At 42.2% G+C, this 22,445-nt stretch overlaps 1 protein-coding gene across 2 annotated transcripts in view; it reads right to left on the reverse strand.

Moving 5' to 3' along the window:
- The window catches only part of ext1c (exostoses (multiple) 1c), a 75,861-nt gene that overhangs the window by 1,206 nt on the left and 52,210 nt on the right, over positions 1 to 22,445 (reverse strand). For both annotated transcript variants that reach the window (XM_070846093.1, XM_070846095.1), the window contains exons 3-10: positions 11,233 to 11,326; positions 8,047 to 8,154; positions 5,760 to 5,879; positions 3,626 to 3,758; positions 3,059 to 3,177; positions 2,715 to 2,810; positions 2,200 to 2,286; positions 1,945 to 2,105 (exon numbers count right to left, since the gene is read on the reverse strand). In XM_070846093.1, the coding sequence (XP_070702194.1) occupies positions 1,945 to 2,105; positions 2,200 to 2,286; positions 2,715 to 2,810; positions 3,059 to 3,177; positions 3,626 to 3,758; positions 5,760 to 5,879; positions 8,047 to 8,154; positions 11,233 to 11,326 (918 nt within the window). The remainder of the gene's footprint in view (positions 1 to 1,944; positions 2,106 to 2,199; positions 2,287 to 2,714; positions 2,811 to 3,058; positions 3,178 to 3,625; positions 3,759 to 5,759; positions 5,880 to 8,046; positions 8,155 to 11,232; positions 11,327 to 22,445) is intronic.

Genomic DNA, 22,445 nt, shown 5'->3' on the forward strand with positions numbered 1-22,445 from the left:
CTTAAAAAAGTTAAGCTAAATTATGAGTAAAAAATGTTATACAGAATTGGACTTTTCTGTTTCTGAGTATGAGTAATTTCGCTGCAGAGATTTACCATCCAGTCTCTTTCATGTTTGACAAGGAGAATAACGGATAAAAGAAAACACAAGTACTGCTTCTACCCGGACATCAAAGCTGTGCCAACATTAATGTTCACCAGCTTTCTTTAAAAAAGAAAAAGACGCTGCTGGGTTCTCTTATAGGTCATGTTAATATTATCAAAAGCAAGTGTACTGTTTTCTACCTCCTGACCACTGCGAACAGTGTTGTTAGTGCTGTGACGTCTGAAATCAATACACGTTCTTGTTTTTGTTTTTTTGTGTCTATTTTCTAATTAACTACAGCCAACAGCCACGTGCCGTATAAAATCATCCATGTGCATCCTCATGTAAAGAAGCGGCAAAAAAAAAAAAAAAAAAAAAAAAAGCTGTGATTTTCTCACCCAACATCTCTGTTACACGTTGCTCTTTTATTCCTCTCGCTGGAATATTTTGTCACATCTGTCTCCAGGGTACTAGACCTGATGTTCTGTCTCACCATTGTTAGTCTTTATGCACAGTATTAGCCTCTTGTACTTGCGCTCACAGCGCAGTGAATCTCTTTAGACAAACGCAGCAGCCAAACTCCTAAAATAACAATGTAGAAATGTGTCGTACAGACTGAAGAGAGCTGGACACAGTGCATCACAGATGGAGGCCGGATAACCAGCACCTGTGTGGTAAAGGGCATGGTAACATTTCCAGGAAAGAGTAGATGGTGTGATGTATGTTGATGATATGTATCTGGGACAAGTTAACCATTACACTGCCACTGGGAATTGATATTTATAGTGCACAACAAGCTAAACCCCTGTGGTACAATACATATGTTCTCTATTCCTTCAGCCTTCATGACTTTTTTTTTTTTTTTTTTTTTGCTATCCATGTGGTCATTTTTGTCATTTAGCATTAGATTTGTCGAACGTGTCGAGCACCTGTCATCTTTAAAATGCGTTTTAATTGTGCCTAGGAGCTAAAATGAACCGCATATGAATTTCTGTAAGGTGTTACAACTGATTCGGGGACGCTGTTGCTTCCGATTTTATCATTTTTTGCAAAGAAGCGCTGTTGTGAAAAAGCCATTTGGTGCACTGTCACCACCACTGCGATATACGGTAAGTAATTCGATAATTTGTATGTAAATGACTAAATGGAGGGTTCTCTTAATGAGAGAGGCAAGTTTTAAGAGACTACTCGCTGTTATTTTTCTGTTTAAGTGGTGAAATGGGTATTTGAGGTAATGCAGATGGGCCTTGGAAACATCAGTGGGCCTAACCTATGGGCTGTACGGATTAACATTAGCATGACAAGAACGTGTTTTCGTAGAAACTGCAGACGAAAATGACCACTTTGTCTCAAATTGTGGCAAAGTTTCAACAGCTCTTAAGTTCCCTGTCTGGAGTAATAACATTCATGTTTTAAAAATACTCACTGAGTTCAGGCTTTTCGAATTAATCAAACTTGCTGCTTGAAGTAATCCCAAAGTAATTCTCATCCTCTCCTTTTACTTTTCCTCATTATCCTTGATACTATTTCCTTCTGTGCCATTATGCCTTTTTGCCTCTCATCTTGAGGTTTGTGTCATTATGCTTGCTGCTGCTGCTGCATTCCATCAAGTTGTCCCTTGTTTTTAGCTGTTTAGCACTGAGAGGCAAACTGTTTTAATCTTAGCTGTATAATCAATGTAAAAAAAGAAGAATTCTGTAGAAGTGTGTTGAAAGTAAGGTGTGTGTATACACACGTGTGTGTGTGCACGGTTGTTTTAAGTTGTGATTATAATGATAACTGAGGAAAAATATTCAAAAACTAAGTATATGCAGCTCTAAATGGCGTTTTTCTAATTTAGTTTGCAGTCTGTTGGTGTACCTGTGGTAGAAGGCAGCTCCAGTCAGGACGATGGAGTAGTCGTTGGTCCATTTAGAGGTGTAGCCCCAGGCCCGCTTCAGGGGATCCCAGAAGTGGCTCCTGGGAGGGTAGCCCACGATCCGCTCAGGGAAGCTCCGCCACACCAAGAAGGCAAAGTTTACCTGCGAGTACAGACACGGAGCACTTCCATATTTCTGGAATTTTTTTTTTTTTGCATGTGCGATATGTGTTTATTACTAGTACATGTAGACGCACCTCACTGGTCAGCAGGACCGTATCCTCGTCCAGACTCAGCACAGCTTCTGTCTCTATGGCAACATGAGGTAGGAACCGACTGGTGGTCTGAGGGAGAAATACAGTAGTAAATCATAGTCCTGGTGCTGTAGGCTTTGTGTTGTCTGGCCTGTGCTTTGTGAGATTATGAGACCCACGGAGAGAGATGATCATGTTACAGTAAATGACGTTGAGTGAGTCTGATGGATTTTTACTTGGGAGTTGGGGGGGAAAAAGAAAAAAAAAAAAAGACGGGAGACGGAGAATGAGTGACATTTATGAAAGCGAATGCCGCACGGATCAGCGGACATGTCAGATATACATGGATAGGAAGAAAGACAGAGAAAAATACACACCGTGGACCAGAGAAATAGACCAAGTGAGATAGAGTGAAAGAACGGCAGATACATAAACGGAGTGTGTGCCTGATAGTTTGTCAAGCTGTCACTCAGATGTCAGAGCGGTGTGTGTGAGATGTGGGTGGCATCGGTCCTCACCTTCCTCCTGCCGTCTGTCACAGTGAGGGGCACGGGCATGGGAGGCCATTTGCTCCGGCCGGGCGGCGGCTTCTCACTGTTCCAGAGGATGACGATCTGGAGCGGCAGGGGAAGGGGATTTACATCACACATAGACAGAATGATGCAGTAGACCAATCAGAAATAGCTGCTAAATTCAATCAACCAGTAGGGCTGGCAAAAGTGTGCCTCCTCATTAAAATGTCACGGTTACTCACTGCTGAAACTTTAGCGTATAATATATAGAAGAGCGCACGTGCGTTGAAAAATCTTCCCGTACGTGGTTACATTATAATTATAACCCCCCCAGAGCTTGTGTTATTTACCTGCGAGCAGTATTTTGACTTGGAGACCACCTGAAGCAGCTTCATGATTGGCTGAGACTGGGAGACCAATGGGGAGACGGCATGGATGACAGCAGTGAACTCTTGACCTGGACTGACCCCTTGAACAAGGTCACGACAAAACAATATGAGGGTGAGAGAGAGAATGTATTGCCTGTTTGAATATTCATTAGATGCTCGTTGTTAGAGGAGAGTGTGTGTATCAGTCTGCCAAGGATCGGAAACGGACACCACTGGTGGTGTCAAAAAAAGACATTGTTGAGAAAACAACATGTAGCCTGAACCAAATCTCACTAGGATTGTTCTAAACAAAAACTTGCCTTTAAATAGAGTGAAATTATAACAAACCGTATTTGTAATATAGATTTTAACATGATAGCAAAACATAAACCAATACAGACGAGTACATTAGTAAATATTTGATTATCATTTGCTGGTTGAGTGTTGATTACGCACGTCTGCCTCCACAGCTCTGACTTAATAGTCTCATCACCTTCCTTAATGTGCTGTCAACATGTGCATGTCGTGCAGCCTCATTTGTGTGCTTACCCAGTCCCAGGTAGTAGAAAGGGAAATGTGCGAGATGAGTGGAGTACTCTGGTAGGACCAGCAGACCTCCTGGCAGGGAGTTCCACATGTACTTGTTCCTCGATATGTGCGAGAACACGCGGTCCTTTATTATCTGGGGAGGGAAAAAAAGATGATGAGGTTGAAGGAGGGTTGCCAGAATGTCGGCAGCAGGGAGAGCATGTTCTCTTGTGAAGTGGTGGTTCAGCTAGTAAAAGCCTGCACCAGGTTCAGTTTTCTCCTCTAAGCCTGCCGGGGAAGAAGAGTCTGGGAGCTTAATGTAAACTCCACTGCTATTCACGACCTGACACACTTGTGTTTGCATATTACAACAATCCTTAAAGGGCTGTGTACTTCCCATTTTGCACCAACAGGAGGTGTCCACGCAGCAGAAACACCAGCATCAGCTCTTAGGCCCTCTGCCTCACTGACCTCAGGCTGACTGCACAGCTGTCTCCCATGGGGAGAGGTTCCCCTCTGCATGCTGTATGTATAATATATGTGTGTAAGCAGCTTATCACCAACCTCCAGAACCTCTCCTTTATTATCTCTAGCATAAATCCCCGGTAGCAAATACACTAGGGGCTGCCAGGCTAGCCTTTATAAACACCCAGTCCAAAGCCTGCCTTTCACTGCGTGATTTCTTCAGATTTCAGAGGGGTTAAATCCGTTGTTTCCCCACATCTTTAATGTGCTAAAATTGGCAATGTCGGAGTGTGCAGAAACTGCTCACGTAAGGATTGTTATTTCTTTTCATGCATCGTCTAAACCTTGGGCTAAACCTTCAAATGACATTCTCTTGGCTAGAGCAACTACCTTTTGAAGCACATTTCTTTTTAGCTTGTTCAAAGACAGAGCGGCATAACAAAAGACAGACACAGGGAGACTGATGTATGCGCAGGACTCGATGCTACAACTCAGGGAAAATAATCCAAGCAGCTATCTGTCTCCTCTGTGTATTGCATTGACTCTTTTAAAAATGAAACTCCCTCTAGACCTGACCTGCAGCATTGAAAAAGAAACACGTCTCACAGTCTGATAATTACGAGCGGTGAGGCAGAAACCAGCAGGTTGAGGCTGATATTTACGACAAAATGATGTATGATTTCTATACGTTAGGGGATTTTCGGAGACTTCAGGCAGATCGGATGTGGCGCTCTTTGAAATGCTTCCTGGACCAACAGTAGAAAACAGAGCTGAGATAATGGAAGACTACAGTAGGAATGTTGAGCGCGGGCCGAGATCCAACCCCATAATCATAACGATGGAAGAGTTGTTTGATTCAAATGTTAAAACTCTGTTGGAAAGCCTCTTTGAAAGCGGGCTGATGATAACACACACGTGCGGCAAACCACAGAGAGGAAGCAAGGAGGCGGTGTGTTCAACAGGAAACCTGTCTTTACAGCAGAGGCTTCTTTCTGTAGATGTTTTCACTGATTTTTGCTGGACATTCCTAAACCGAATTGCATGGTAACAGAAGCGCCGAGTATTTAGAGCTATAAAACATTTCATTTAGGTCAACGCTGAGCAGCCAAGAGCAACATTGCCCATGAGTGTTTGCGGGAGACAGACAGTCCTTGGCTTTTTAATTAACTATTTGAACTTATTGTCCCATTGGAAACAAAGCTGAAGAGCTCGCTCACTTTCAGTCGGCTTGTTTCACCTCTTCAGTTAAACTCTGTTAAATGAAATGAGAGCAGTGTGGGAGTTGGGAGTTGTTCATATTTGTATTGTTGCATGTGGTTTCTCGTTGGCCTGTGAAGGCAGATGCAAACAAACTTTTAAAACGGCAGTTGTGTTAGAATTAAGATTCTTGATTTTATTTTAGCTGTAGCTTCCAACACTGGTGACATTGCAGCCACTTGGCCACAGGTTGATTGACTTCTGCTGTCTGTTCACCAAATGGGAGATACTGTAGCTGTCAGAAATTCCTGATACCTCCAATTTGGGATTACAAGTAGGAGGCTGACGTGAATTTTTTTCGGGTGCTTGTATGTTCTCTGAATAAAGAGTGTGAATTTATTGTGTGGCACAGTTATAGAAAGCTCTGGAAGCTATTGTGGCTGCTTCCAGTGACCGGGCCTTTATGCCGAGCGTGTTGTGGGTTGAGTCTGACCTCCAGCGTGGTGAGGACTATCTTGTCCACAGAGGAAAAGTAGGCTTCCCACAACATCTGGGTCCTCTGTCTGAGGGCCAGGACTCTCTCGTTTCCTACTGCTCGCACCGTGGATGGCACCTAAAGGACGGAAGACGAGAGGGTGTAAAAGATCCAGGCAGTAAAATGCGGAAATGAAAAAATGAAAAAAAAGAAGAACAGAGGAAAAGAAGCCACAAAGAGTTTTACTTCTTTCTGAAGCGAGGCCTGTCTCTTAAAATAGATTGGAGAGGAGAAAAAGAAGAAAATGCCATTTAAGTGATCAAAACTGTGTAAAGTGAATGAAGTGGTTCTTTAATTTGGCCTCCTAAAAAACAAGAGAGGCAGAGCTGATTTGGGGTCTGTTGTTCAGATAATTAGACCTTAATTAGTAAGGACTACATTGGGGGGTTTCCAGCGAATCACCAAAATTGATTTAATCACTTAGAGAGTTAAGCTCAGCAGCTCAATCAAAGTGGAAGGGAGCCATGTCGATCTGAGAAAAGTGTGAGCTTGACTCATTTAAACCCTTTAGTCTTCACACAGCCAACGCATTTTCTAATGAGCACCATTTAAAGAAGCCGGGAGGCCGCTTAATCTCTTTTTTGTTCTCTTTTTTTTTATTTTTGTATTCATCTTTACGCACATCCCTTCCCCTACAATTCACTTCTTCACATTATTCCCCCTTTTCTCTTTCTCCCCATCCTACTTCCTTTCTCCTTTTCTTTCCCCACAGTACATCTGAAGGACGGCTTCACTATAGTCCCATCCTCAGCTTGAAGTGTGTGCCCTTACTCAGCCTCTTCTGCAAAAGCCTCACACTCCTTCTCAGATCATAGAGTGAGTTTGTGTGTGTGTGTGTGTGTGTGTGTGTGTGTGTGTGCGTACTGTATGTGTGAGGGTTTTGCAGGTGTGCAGAAATGCCCCCGATGAGGTCAGCTCATTCAATCCAATTCTGCCACAATTTGAAAATGTCTCTGCGCTGAGCTCACAGGGACTTGTTCCCGCTCATTAGCAGAATGCCAATTCATGTCCTCTATTGGTCGCAATCGAAGCGGATCAATGCAGAGAAGACATGCTGTAATTTGTTTGTGAAGGAGAGAGAGAGAGAGATAAAGGACGTAGCCGAGAGCGAGCCGACTTTGCTCGCTCGTTGTGTTTATTTGTTTGGATGTGTGTGTCTGCATGAGAAGAGACTGGGACACAGAGGATGAGCGAGGGAGTGCTTTTGAACCGAGGCTCTTAAGACCTCTGTGGGTGTTTAATCTCAAAGGGCCCCGACCTGTAAGCACACCTTTTGATACAGGTGATGGAACAGGATAGTGTGTTTGGCAGTGCAGACAAGCGAACAGACTTGTCTTTCACTTGGGGACTTGTTTGTCCTGGCTTTGAACTTCGCTTCATAGCCAGTGCTTGAGACCTACACGATGTCTACATAGGCTGTGTAGTGAAAGCAGCGCATTAGCAGAGCAGTACTCAGGAACTTTACTGAGCGTAGGTCACCTGCATTTTTTTGCTAAATCACTGTAGTTACACGAGTAAAACTGATGGTGTAAAAATATGCGTCAGGCCGTGGTTATATGCGTGCGGTGCATAACTCTCTATAGAAGCGCATCCGTTATGTCAGATGCACGTGAGACAGATGACTGACAGACATGGAAGAAATGCCTCCTGTGCAGCAAACCTTTATGTGGCTTTGTCCCACCTCTGGTAGCTTCCTTATTCATTGACTCTTTGAATTTACTTTAGTTAATCTGGTGCAGAGTCAGCAACTCATTTGCATTTTCAGTCCATTCCTTTTCCATTACTGGAAGCCCCCCCTCTAAGGTTTAGATCTTTTTCTTTTATTGTAGCACAACTGAAACCACTTTTGGAAACGTGTCATAACATAAAACCTGATTGAAAATGGCTCATTCTCCCTTTAATAGAGATACATCATGGAATCGGTTTTATACAGATTACTGCAACGAAAAAATCATAAATGTCGAGTCTGCTGCTCCAATGGCCCAAAGCAACCAATAAACCAATAGTCGTAATTTTCTTCCTTTTTTTTTTTAAACAGATGCAAACAACAATGTGTTGGGCCGTTGGATTGCTGCTTCTACCAAAACCTGCTGGTGATGAGACTGAGTTTTAGTTTTGAAAGTACAGTGATTGCCCTCTGGCTCGCCGAAGCCCTGGGCACCCTAAAGGTAAACCGTCAGGATGTCGTGTGTGTAAGTGTGCACATATTACAGAGTGAGCGTGAGCAAAGGCCCCTGGGTGCTACCTGTAGTAGTAACCTCTCATCTCCTTCGATGACCGCCTGGTTCCACTGTATGACATCAGAGAACGGCAGCTCCCAACCGTTACTCAGCAGCACTGGGATGCACGCCGCCTGGACACACACACACACACACACACACACACACACACACAGATAAACCAACTGATATCAGGTAGAGCACACTGAAAAACACCATATATATACAATCACTTGAACTGTGGTCAGCTGCAGTTTGACTGGGTTCCTCCCTTTCTGCTCTTTGGCAGTAAACAACATAACATAACATACTACAGCTGCATGAATATAATACAATCAGTATGAGTTCAGTCCCAGCTGCTTGGCACTGTGATATCCCAGGCTGAGCAGATAATATGATCAATGCTCCTGTGTGTAAATGTATGTGCAGCTGAGAGTGTGTGTGTGTGTGTGTGTGTGTGTGAGACCACTATACTCCTATCTCTCCTTTCCCAGGAAGCCCTGGAGGTTTCTTACAGACTGTCACTCATACACATGCTAACACAGATGTGGCTGACAGGGCTGATTCTTTGTCTAATAATTAGGTACAACACTGAGGGGACTTATGCAGGGAAGGAGGAACTGAAGGGGAAAAAAGAGAGGGATGAGGAGATGGGAGGAGAATATGAAAGAATTGGTTGATACATGGAGGCATCATGTTTCATTGAAGTTGATTTTTGATGTTGCCTTATCCCCTCGTTCACTGACAGGTTTTTGATGTTGTTCCACTTTTTTTTTTTTTGCTTTCCAAGCCCTCCTTTAGTCACTCCGCGCGTCTATCGGTTTCTCTCTCTGTAGTCCCCCCCCCCCCCCACTTCTCTCCACTGCACTCTCATCCCATCCTGCTGTCTTCCTCTTTCGACTCGCTGTGGTCTGGAGTGTTGATAGGTCTGGGAGTTATTTTTTTTCCTCTTTTTCTAATTAAACCACCAGAGAACGGCAGCGGCAGCAGCAGCGGCAGCCGAAATGGCGGAGATCAAACGCTCTCTCCGACCCACCGGGGCTTCCTGCATTTCATCTGAGAATAGACCTGCTGAAGGACACTCGAGCAAATAGGACGACTTGTGCTTGTGTGTATGTGTCAGAATCAGCCCCGGGTTACAACAAGGTCACACGAAGACTCCCAGAGTGATAATCCAAGGCCTCTAAATTTGAAATGTAGCCCAAGGCTCGCCTGAGTCTTCTCCCCGAGAGATGAGCCACTCACAGGGTGAGTTTTAAACATTTCAAGCCCTCCTTGCCTGGAGATAGGGTAATATGAAAGCCTATGCGCTGTGTAGTTGTTTTTGGTTTGTTTGCGTTGGGAGATGAAGAAGGAGGCTTTGAGTAAATGTGTGTCTGTGTGTATATTGGAAAGCTGGCAGTACCTTTCCTACCACACTGGTAATTGCCAGTTCTTTTGTGGGTTGGCTGGCACCAAAATAATAATAAAAAAAAACACACAAAACCGAAAAGAAAAAAAAAATCTTAAAAAGTGCCTGGAATGGAAAAAAGAGAGGACGACAGAAAGGGAAAGACTAAGAGAGGACAAAGAAAGAAGACAGGAGGAGAAGGGGACCATGACTGCTGCCTGCTGCCAAGCCAAGTGGGTTGTGTGTGGAATTGTCCATTCAGCAGACATCAGCGGTGGGGCAGGCTGCCACTCCTATGGATGCTTCCGGACCATTCATGCGTGCGCGCACACACACACACACACACACACACAGCCCCGGAGAGCAGTGCAGCCAGGGAACACTGTAGCAGCCAGAGAGTTCAGTGTTTGGCAAATCTAAAAACAGCCACTACTGCTTCCTGCTCTGGTGTGAGACTGTCGACTTGGGTGGCAGAGAGAGAAGTACAGCAGACCGGCTGGTTTAAACTGTTCTCTCACTCCACTACCTGCGGTTTCTTCCCTCATTGTTTGTGTACTTGCGCATTTCACTGATGGACTTAAATGAACGTTACCCGTGTTTGCAAAAGTGCGTGCGTGTTTCCGTGTGTTAATGGACCCATTTTAGTTTAAAAGGCCTTAGCAAATAGCAAATAAAGCCTTTATGGCTAGATCTGCACTCAACACAGCACAATGGTCTGGGGAAAACACTTGCAGATGTGACCATTAAGGTGTCAATACCCAAAAGATTATGTAAACCACGGCACTGGAACATAAACATTCTGCATCCTGTGCACTTCCTTGTTGACTGAACTGTGTATGAGCTGGATCTCATTGAATCATAGCTGCTTCCTGTAAGATTATAATTTGGTCAGTAACAGTGTTATGCAGCGGTTAATGCTGCAGCTAATGTTGTTTTGATGATTGCTGAGTTGGCATGTATACCTAGTTTGTGCTGTAGAGATTTCAGTTGTTTGTTTATGTGGGCCTCAGACCAACTGGAGAGTCCTAAAGTACCCAGGCAGGATGAACGTTTTACACAGTTTTACAAAGAATATAAACGTACTCGCTTGTCAGTGTTATGTTACTACAGTTGACCCTCTTTGCCTATGTATTAGTGAATGATTTATACTCCTTAACACATGCAGTATTGCATAATGTAAATGATAGTAGGACGGTATATTATACGATAGTCTAAGCAGTGTTGTGCAACTCGCAGTCCCCGATACTTGATATCATTTTCTGAGATCTGCTCAATAACATTAAATACGGATAAATCTGAACACATTTACGCTGTCAGAGGAAGCGGAGATGTTTGGGTTGATCACAGTAGGCAGTCGCCCCCACGGACAGATGCTGAGGTAGTCTGTGTAACTGTGAAAGTTATTCAGTCTCAAAGCACTAGTCTGAAATTGGTTATGACACATGCTTTGGGGAAAAAAAGATATCATAAATGTATCACCTCTGTCCTCCATAATCTATCTGTGAAAGCACTGCGTGGGGTAACGTTAGCTGGAACATGTTTATGATTTAAGTCATGAAACTGCAGGATTCTTTGCACTGTAATCAGAAAGTAGCCTACATGACACCGTAAAAGTGGACATCATATTTTTTTCTTCACCTCAGCCCAACCACTTTGAACCACTGAGAGAAGCACACACAGAAACCTTACTACTGGAAATAGGTTTTCAGAGCCTTCACATTAAGGAACGCAGGTAATATTTGTAGGGTCATATAGAAGGAGACTTCCATAATAAATATTATTGATGGCTCATGTCGCATTGAATAATACATGGTATATTTACCTGTAGCGATTCTAGGAAGCGGAAGGAGCCCAGGCGTCGACCTCGAGGCACCAAACAGAAGGTAGAGTTGTGGAGGAGCTCCTGGTAATCAAACCTGAGGAGAGGAAAACATTTACGATGGATTCATCTATATTAACAGACCACTTTTTAAAATGACAAGTAACACAGAGAGCTCCGGGGTCTGTGGTAGGACACTGGAAAGATTATTACAAGTTTGATTCTGAAGAAGCAGGTATTGGGTTGAATTCTTGAACAATGGCTCTGGCTATTTGTCACGTGTTGGATTAATACAAAGTGAAAAAGGATACCTAAACTGTACGGTTTTAAAAAAGTCAAAAAGAAAATAGTAAAATAAGGAACTAAAGTCAGAAAATGCTCATGCAAATAACATTTTTTAAACTGCAGAGTGAAACAGTTGTAGAAAAAGTTGTTGTTAAACTTTTAAGAAAAATGAATAAATATCTACTGATGTCAAGATCAATATACTGAACTGTGGAAGATGGCACCAGAAAAGCACCAACCCTGACAACTGAAACAACTAAACAATGGCAAAAGAATCTAATAAATAGCCTGACAGCGTGGCGACACGCGCCTCTTTTGATATATGATATTTAACATCTGTCACACACAAAATAAACCAGGATTTTTGTGGCTTTTCATTTCTGATCTTTAGTCATAATGGCTCAGATTATGTGCAGCAATAAATCTTTTTCCCCCTCTACAGAAATGTTGGCGTCACTCCAGATAGCTACTGTATGATGGAAAACATATCCATCACTGAGCTCATAAGTAAATATGCCTTAATCTCTGTTTTCTATTGATTTGTGTTGTAGACAAGAGGGCCTTGAACTTGTGCCAAAGTAAGAAATTTTGTGGGCACTACAACTGCTGGCTGCTGCCATACGTCACCTGGGTGAGCTCCACAACTGCGTGGTCATATTTCATACTCGTTTTGAAAAAGAAGCCAAGTGGAAACCTCTGGATCAATGCTTTCCTTCATCCGCTAAGTGGAACAGCAACGGACGCGCGGTGTTGCGGTCTCATGGTAGAGAACTGCACAGTGGAGTAAACGGACGAGGGCACAAACAGGCTTCTTATGGCAGAGCTTCCCCTCACCCTTCTCCTCCTCATCTCGTCACCCCATCACGCCTCCTTCCTTTGGGTCCTGCTCCCTCCTCGGCCCTCCCTTGTTCCTGTATCCAGCTCTTTGCTTGTTTATTTGCAGAAGGAACGTCAGAGTAAAAAATGTCTCCCATTAATCTTCTCGCGCGCGCTTAGTCATTTATATAACCCTCCGTGAGTGACGAGACGCAGGGCTCTTTTGCTCCCTGGTTGAGAAAATTGGGATTTCATTGCTGATGTTGGCATCATTTAACATTGCCACACTCGCGCCTGGACATCAAGATCTGAATGGATGTCACTGTGTGAGCGTGTATTCAATATGAATGTGTCAAAACATGCCAAACAGACACATATGCACATATGCATACATAAAGACTGGCATCAGTTTACTGAAAGGCAGCCTTGTTTGACTGCGGCTACGGTTGTGCTCACCTGTTGATAGAGGTTTGCTATCGCCACTGCTGCACACACACGCGTGTGGGTGTGTGGGTGTGTGGGTGTGTGATTGATCTGCCTGCATCCACAGCATCATAAATCTCCGGCATGGAGCGCTGATGTACATTTAATACGAATCTCCGAGCAAATATCCGTCACGATGCTTAAACAGATTTACACAATGTATTTCTGAGGGATTTTGTGTCCAAATCTTGTTCTAAGCTTGGGATTTAGGTAAACACATTCATTTAGCTATGCATGAGCACATGACTTTGGAGATAGCATCTGGAAGGGTGTGCAGATATTCATGTGTCTGAGCAAAAGAGTAAACGAATGTGTAGCTGAGAGTGTGTGTTGCATTCAAAAGTAAATATATTTACATCTCCTAAAGTAAAATATTGTGTTGTGGTGTGAGAATACATGAATACGTTCCTGGTTGTGTGTGTGTGTGTGTGTGTGTGTGTGTGTGTGTGTGTGTGGTAATGCTGTATATGTTTATGTGTGTGTGTTTGCATGTGAGACAGTGGGACCCCTTGTATGCTGCAAATGTAGTGAGACTGAGCTGGTTAGTCTGACCCACTTCTCTCTCTGTTCCTGCTGTGTTTGTGTGTGTGTGTGTGTGTGTGTTCATCGTGTTCGTGCATGTGCATTTCTGTGTGTTTGACAATGCATAACTCAGAGTCATGGAGTGGTGTGTGTGTGTGTGTGTACGTCTGTGCACGAGTTGGTCTGCCTGCAATCCAGCAGTCTAGCCGGCCAGTCTGCCTGCTGCTGTTCTTTAATGAGGGAATGTACTTAAATGCAGGGAACAAGTAAATCATTTAACAGCACTTTGTTTCCAGCAACAAACCACCAGGCCTGCTGTGTCCCTCCCTCCCTCCCTCCCTCCCTCACTCTCTATCTATCTATCTACCTCTCTATCTTCTTTTCTCCTGGTTTGAGTGTGCATGTGTTTGTTGCTGCCCTCTGTCATGCGGATCCCACAGAAAAGCTTCGAATTAAGAATTAAGCGACTAATTGATTAGTCATTCAGTAGAAAATTCATTAGCAGCAAGGAAAATGCCAAGGTTTTACATCTTCCTGCCACTCAAATTTAATAAATGCCCTCATTTTCAAGGTATTATATATAATTGTAAAATAAATATATTAGAGTTTAAAACTCCATTGAGAAACAGTTCATAGATACAATTACCACACAGGAATGGCTTTTTTTAAAAAGCAGCTCCTGTCCAACCTGCAAATTCTCTGATGGTCGACTCATTTATATAATTTTATAGTTATGTTGTCATGACCCACCCCTAACAAGAGCTATGTGACAAAATGTTTCTTAGTAATTTGGGCGGACGACCTCTTTAAATACCTCTTCTGCTTAAAGAAAACCGAGCATTTGCATGTGTATGAGTGAAGAAGTGAGTCAGCGTGCCTGTGATTGGGGGTTGGCTGGTAGGTAAACCCTAAATAACAATGACTCACTGTGTATTCATGTGTGTGTGATTGCGTGCATGTCATTTCATATTGTTCACGGCAGGAATGCACCGCACCAGACTCCCTGCATGTTAATGTGGGAAAGCACACATACAGTATATGTGCTGTAATGTACACGTGTGGACCTGCACTTGCAGAATAATAAAAGGGGGTTTAAATAAATGCTTTGTGCACTGGATGGCAGTTTGCGTGATTGTTATCTGAAAGCCCTCATAGTGAATGTGCTCAGATCTGCTGTGTGTGGATTACATTAGATTACATTACAAAACAAATACACTAGTAGATTATGGTTGTGTCGAAGTGCATATTTAAATGAACACAGTGACTTTATACTGTAAGCATGCAACTAAGAATACAATAGACTGTATACTGTGGAACTAATGATGATGCTCACTATTGCTTAATCTTTAGATTATTTTTAATTCATTGTTTAGTCTACAAAAAAGCAGGAAATTAATGAAAAAAAAAAACTAATCTTAAAATGTTGCTTTTGTCTCTTAGAAAATTAGGAGCATTTTCACCAACACTCAAATGATATTCAATCTACAATTTTATTAATTTGTTTATTTTATCTTTTATTTAACCTTTATTTAACCAGGAGAATCCCATTGAGATTAAGAACCACTGTTTCAAGGGAGTCCTGGCCAAGATAGGCAGCAGCAAATACAAAACACACTTACAAAAACACAAAGCAAAAGACAACTAAAATGATATGAAAAGCAGCAAATCCTTACATTTAAAGCTACTATAATCAATAATCAAACTTTTAACTTTCAGTTAATTGTTTAACAGCCCACAACTTTATTTTCTAATGGCTCTCGTCAGCGTTGATTCCAGATGCAGCAGGCAGCTGGTTTCAGCCAAGAAGTTTACCGTAAACGCCAGACAGATATATACAAAAACAAACTTATTTAGTGGCCAAAGAGCCAGATATTTCTCTCAAGGGTTGGAGGAGACCAAAACTGAGCTAAAACAAGACTGAATACTGGACTTACAAACACGACTCCAAATGAATGATAATGTTGTTCCGTGTCGGCTGTATGTGTAAATAAGTGACTGTTTGCTAACAAGTTCCCCACATCAAATATGGCACAGCTTGTTTCTGTTGCCTCCAGGTGGCCAAAATATGAGTTAATGCAGGTTCAAGAAGACTAAACCTTTTTTTGCATGAGAAAATAATTAAATGATTAACTGATTATCAATCACTTATTCTATTGATTGATTTTCAGCACTAACACAGTCATTCTAGGACATGTGAAGAACCTGCAGTAGGTGTTGTCTGAATGCATTTTCACCTCATGTTTATTCTTTTGATTGCACAGTGAGTGTTTCCGTGTTTTGAGGAAAGCTTCTGATTGTGTGTACAATTATAGCTTTAAAAGTCAGCAATGCTCTGCCTGTGTATGTGTGTGTGTGTGTGTGTGTTTGTGTGTGTGTGTGTGTTTGTGTCTATTCACACGCTGCTTTCTCCCACCTTTTTTCCAATCCCTCGCTCTCCCAGGAGGACAGATATAGTTAAATATTAAACATCCAATATGGAGCCAATCTATGTAAAAGGATAAGAGAGGGTGATTGTGTAGTCAGGACACACAAACACACACACACACACACACACACACACAGATTTAGGCCTGATGTCTTCATATTTCTATCCTTTTTTTGTATTGTTGTCTCAGATAGTCGTAGCCTCACACAGAGGCATAAATAGAGATACAGACCACAGAGTTTCTCACACCCACCCAGTGTCTCCCACACCCTCACACACACACTGCACAGCAGGCCCTCTCTCTTCATGTCAAGGCATTGGACTCGGTGTGATACCATTATCATCAAAGCTGTGTTTACTAAGATGGCACCATTCAGAGTCGCTGACTGTGTGTCTGCGTGTGTTTATGTGTGTGTGTGTGCTTGTGCCGTCTGATAACCCTATCATCTCATCCCTATCATCTCCCAGTCGATTTCTCCCACTCATATACCCATCAGCCTCGTCCTCCCTCATTTCTCCTCTCACCCTCCATTTTGTCTGTATATGTGATTTTTATTTATTTATACAACAAACAAGACTGCTCCTCACTCCGTCTTTCCCTCTTTTGATTCTGCCTCATCCCCTCATGTGCACTCATTCCTCATGTGTACTAAACACTGACAATTTAATGAATATTGACTGAGTGAAAGCGGAGAGGCGAGGGATGGAGGGAGGCAGGAGGGAGGAGGGAGGGTGGATGCTCCTTGATTGACAGCAGCTTCTGGTCAGTTGATCTCCACTCTGCTTCCTGTAAAGGTCAGGTGTCAATACAGCGTGCGCGCTTCAGTATGTGTGTGTGTGTGTGTGTGAGCGGGTGTTTGTCCCTGTGCATGAACACAAGTGTGTGGTTGACGGGGGTTATGGATTAGCCGCCACAGTGCTAACGGGCCACTGTCAATACTTTTCATTCTCATGTGCACCTCATCGAACACAACAAGACCTGAATGACAGAAGTGGCCGTCTTGGTAATGAAAGCAACACACACACATCCACATCCCAGCAATCATGGCCAAAGCAATAAGCTGCACCAATAATATTTATCCAACACTGTACAATAAAATTTGATTGCTGTGTATTATGTGCTGGGCCATGAAATTGCTTCGTTTTTGGCTTTTAAAAAGCACAAAAAGAATAACAATGAAAAAAATAAATATTTAAGTTTGATCTGTAGATGGATGGGATCTGAAACCTCAAAAGAGCTTTTTCTTTGGCTCAGACATAAAATATACTGTATTGTTTTCTTCTCATTTAACAACTATTTAATTCACGAAGACCCTTTTTGGCAGAAACTATACCAGAGTCAACACTTGTTGCTGCTTCCTTGTCAATTACCAAAAACAAATCAGGCGGGAAGAAAGCCATCTTTCATTCAAAAACTATGCAAATGACAAAAACTGCACTGTTCTGCTAGAAAAATACAGCCCGTCCCTGCCCCCCCCTGTGTCCTCCTCTGCTGCTGAGACTCTGATCCAGGCCTCAGTCACATTCTGACTTATATACTAATAGTATACGTGCTACCAAATGCTCTTTTTATCCAGAACTTTGCTGTTTTCACAGTCCCTCCTGCAGCCTCCACCAAGCACCAGACCTGGGGTAACACAGCCCCCCATCCCCCAAGAACAGCTGCTCCAGTTCTGGTAAAGCCTCTTCAAACTCAACCTTTTTAAAACTGAAATTGGAAGAGTTTCATTTTTTTTTACTTTTTACCACTTTGTGAATAAAATGTATTGTTAATATTATCATTTTATTAGATATTGTTTTGTTCTTTTGTATTCAATAACTAGATGTGAATCCTATTATTCAGCAGTACAAATTAGAACTTATTAAATTAGAAACAAATGGAATATTGATCCTGAAGCTAACTGCTTCATGTGATACTGACTGCTAGTTATGGAATAATGGAGCCTATGTGCTACTTCCTTTTTTATTTTTTACATTACTAGTATTTCGCTGATGCTTTTATCCAAAACAATTTACAACAAATTAGTAACATGATACTATTCACTGTATGACATGAGGTAACATGACGCACATCATTTCCTCAGCTTCAAAATAAAAGACCTTCGCTGTGTATGAACCGACTATGTGACTGCAGCTGCCAACACAGTGTTTCACTGGACAAACAGTGGGAAGGTGTCGGGGATGTGTGGCATGGAGTGAGAGGACAAAGAGATTATTTGAGAGCAGATGAGGATGACACAGTGGAAGATGTGTGGAGAAAAAGGATCAGAGAAAGACAGAGAAATATGCATGTAGCCAGCTGCTGCTGCTGCCTCGGGAGGGTTGGAGGAGAGAAAGTCACAAAACTACAGCTCTGTCTGCAGGCAATGGGTCAGACGCTGGGCTGCATCCCACACTAAACATGCCATCAGACAGAGGCAGGGGGGGGTCACTATGAAACATATTAATATTGTATTCTATTGTAAGGAAAGCATTATCTGAACACCACATTTAGAGAGAGGGAGGCAAGTGAAAAATGTGAACACCAAACAGTAAAGACTAGAGGGTATGAAATGGGAAAGAAAGAAAAAAGATGCAGAGAAATAAAAAAAAAAGAGAGAGAGATGGAGTGAAAGGCAGGAGGCTAAATAGACAGTTCAGATTTCAGTGTGCAGAGGAATGAGCTCTTCTAGTATCCACTTACATTAAACATAGAGAGAGAGAGAAACCGAAAGAGGGAGGGGTGAGAGACGAGCGCTCATGCTCATGTTTGTGTGGGGGGATGTCTCAGTGATGCCTCACGGACGCCACAGTGCCCATAATCTTCAGTTTTTCTCCTCTTTCTCCCCTTCGTCATCCCTTCTGTCTTCCTCTCATTTCACTAATATCCGTGTGTGTGTGTGTGTGTGTGTGTGTGTGTGTGTGTGTGTGTGTGTGAGTGTGTGAGAGAGACAAGTCAACACGAGAAAAGAGAAGGTGCATCCAGATGTTAAATCCTATCCTGCAGCTGTTGTATGTACATGTAAGGAACTGTTTCTGTTTCTGCTACCCACACACACACACACACACACACACACACACACAAATGCAGAAGCGTTTACTTAGATCCCTTCTGGGGACATTACATAGACTTACATTTATTTCCTGAAGACTTAGCCTAACCCCTAAGCACTGACCCAAAAATCATTTTTCCCCCACTTGAGGACAGTCATTCTCCAATTAACTAGTCTTTAGTCTGAAATGTGTCCCCAGAGGTAGCCTATGTCAGAGCACATACATGCATATTCACACAACACACACTAACACACACACACACACACACACAGTTACCTCCTCGTCTCATCTCACCGTCTTAATGGCAGATGGACAGATAAGCCATCTCCTTCAATCACTCCTTCGTATTCATCTTTCATTCTGCCACTCTCTTCCTCTCCGTTTCCTCATCTTTCAGCACCTTGATGGCAATCTATTGTAACTGCCACAAAGACTAAAATCCCTTCGCAAAAGCTGAAATGACATCTAATGAGAAGCTTATGTACAGATGAATAAAAAAGGAAATTAAAAGTAAACTTGGAAAGGTCAAAGTGGACGGAGCTGCAGTGTGGTGGTGTTCGCAGGATCCGGCATGAAATTCTGAAATATTGAACAGTTACGCACATCTTGAATAGAATCCCAGCGCAGCTAAACTGGTAAATGGATTTTATATTTAGAAAGAAACAAGGAGCTTTTCTGCTTCCGGCTCCAGCGAAGACCGGAGAGACCAAGTCAGGAGAAGAAACGTGAGCAACCACAGCTATTTGGTTGCCTGCAGTGTAACTGAAATGGCATCAAACCTTGAACTCTATCACACCAGAACTGTGGTGCTCTGCCCACTCAGAGCCCGATATGTGAATCTCACTGCAAGTCCACATGTCAGTAGTCCTGCTGCTTATGAGAGGGCTGTGACCCCCTTTTCTCGTGTGCTGCTATGAGCATTGAAGCAAGATGCGTGCATCATGTTTGGTTGTTATTTAGTTTCTTTTTAACTTAAATGTTGCACAGCAGGTGTTATCTAGTAGTTGGTGTCACTTACAAACCATGCAGATTTCATTAATTCCACCCTCAGAATTAGAATAAATGTGGATTCTAACAGCATTTTTTTTTTTAGGTGAGTCAAATTTCACTGAAAGGCCCCTAAAACTTCACAAACTCAATCTGCTCCTTGTATCAGTGATGGGATCCTAAAATACCTAAAAAAAAAATCTATGGAGACATATTTTAGTTTTATATACAAATATATATATGTATAGAGAGAAATCCCAAATGTTTCTTCATTTTCAAACAGCCCTGCTTATCTTGAAAAAATATTTAATACATTTATAGTTGCAGCTAAAAGGAGGCAGATAAATGGAAGCGGTTCAAAAACAGCCACAGATAGAAACTTATTGGTATTTCTGTCAACCTTCTGATATCATGACAGGTGGTACCGGTTCAATCCCCGAATATCACCGCCCTTCTTCGCTCTGGCCCTCGCACTCACCAAGCCAAACACACACACACACACACACACACACACACATACACACATACACAAACTGCGGTCCACAGGAGTGTTTCAGATATTAGTCATCCACCGGGGTTTAGACATGGGGGATAACTTCTGCCAGCCTTCTCCGACTCTCGCGGAGAAAAAGACGAGGCAGTTATGTCTGATGCCTCCAGTGTAGCCGGCCTCGCAATATCAAAAGCCACCATTCCTCTGTGTCTCTTTGCTATCTAGCAGCAGACTCACTAATGGATTTTCTGCCACGCAGCTTTGTCTTCCTCAGTTACAAGAGTCATTACCGTTGAGGGCTCAAGTGCTGGCTAAAAAGTAGTGATTTTTTTTTTCTCCCTCCGCATTTGGATGCAGTTGCTTTCCCTGTGTGACAGAGCATTACAGTGAGTCAGTTTCTTCAGGAAGTGACAATTAGACTCCCCTGTTATAATAATGAATCTGCAAACATTTTCCTTTTATAACCTAATTTAAAATACGGCATCCAGATGTAACACTTTTTGACTCCTGTGTCCTAAAGACATGTTGAAAAGGTTGTATAACCTAATTTATAAATATAAACAAGGAGGCAGGATTATGTTAATTCAGCAACCTCCCTCCCTAATCAGTTGACATCGTGGTTTGCACTGGCATCGGCTCATATTTTCACTTTTTAAATTAAAGCAAATTAACACCCTTCACAGCATAGATAGCACCAGTCACCTGACGTACCCCTGCCATCTCACTCTTTTAAACCCTATTTAAGTCTTTTTATATCGTTTTCATTTTATTGCCTTTTATGTCTTATGTGCACTTTGCATTACCTTTTTATTCTATTACTTTTCTTGTTATAACTTCATATCACTTTGGCACAAAATTCTCATTATTGCATAAAATCGGTTTTAAAAACCGAAAATGTTCCTCATTATAACATGACACGTTTGTGTGTTGTTAGCCAAGTTATACGTGACTATATTACTCAACAACTATCAAGTGAAAAGTTTGCAACATTTTGCTAAATGCAGAACGAATGATGGTTGTATATTTCTGGAGCTAAAAGTAAAGCTTGTTTTTAGCATCAAAATTCTGGTAATTTTTTGGTTTTAGGGCTCAAAGGCCAAAAAGATTGGAAACCACTAATGTTAAAGAACACTTATTCAAATTAATTCAATCAATCTTTATCTATATTGCGCCGATTCACAACAGTGTTATCTCAAGACGCTTTCCATAAAGAGCAGGTCTAGACCAAACTCTTTAATTAAGAGCGAGACCCAACGATTCAGGAATTCAAAATAAAGGATTCAAGAATCCCCACATGAGCAAGCATCAGATATTATATTAGGGTTAGGGTTAATTGGGCCTGTTGTCTCAGCACCACTGATGTACTTTTACTGCGAACACAGATATTTGTGCCTGGTTCATTTAAAGCTTCACACTGTTATTATCCCTGCTGACATTACAGAGGTCCTGAACTCCAGTCCAACTCTCTTATATCTGTTGTTGGTTCTGGACTCGGTGCTCCGCTGCACACACGCTCATCATGTACACAAATACACTGACCACCAGGCACCCTATCATTACACACAATCCCTGCTCTGCTGAGTGTGTTCCTGTGTGTGTGTGTGTGTGTGTCGGTTTCTTTTAATACCACGCTCCACACGTACTTACTCTCCTCTTTGCTTCTTTGTCTTTATCTGTTTCTTTCCCTTCGTTTCTCGTTAATTACAGAGACAGGAGGACTAAGCTCTCTAATCTGAAAGGATACGACCCCACCATCAGCTGATCCCTTTACACTGTTACTTATACCTCAGTCCGGCACACACACACACACACACACACACGCAAATACACAAATACACACACATAAAGAGCAATATAAAAAAATGAATAAATAAAAGGGGGATTTGTATCTTTAATCGAGTTCATATCATTACACAAAATGAGAGTGCCATGTCAAGAAGAGCAGATTGTGTGCTTCTTCATTTTCAAGGCCCGAATCCAAGGATACTATGAATGTTTCAGAGAAAAGAGAACTGTCACTATTTTCTGCTACTTTACCTTTACCAAGTGCAATATCTGCTGAAATCACAGAGGCTGAAAAGGCTTTTTTGTGTTGTGCATCCATTTAATAACAAAATTGTGGTTTTATGCAGATTAAAGCTACATTAAATACCGTATTTTAAGTAGTTTCAG

Source organism: Pempheris klunzingeri, chromosome 16 (assembly GCF_042242105.1).
Source record: "Pempheris klunzingeri isolate RE-2024b chromosome 16, fPemKlu1.hap1, whole genome shotgun sequence".
Classification (NCBI taxonomy): Eukaryota; Metazoa; Chordata; class Actinopteri; order Acropomatiformes; family Pempheridae; genus Pempheris; species Pempheris klunzingeri.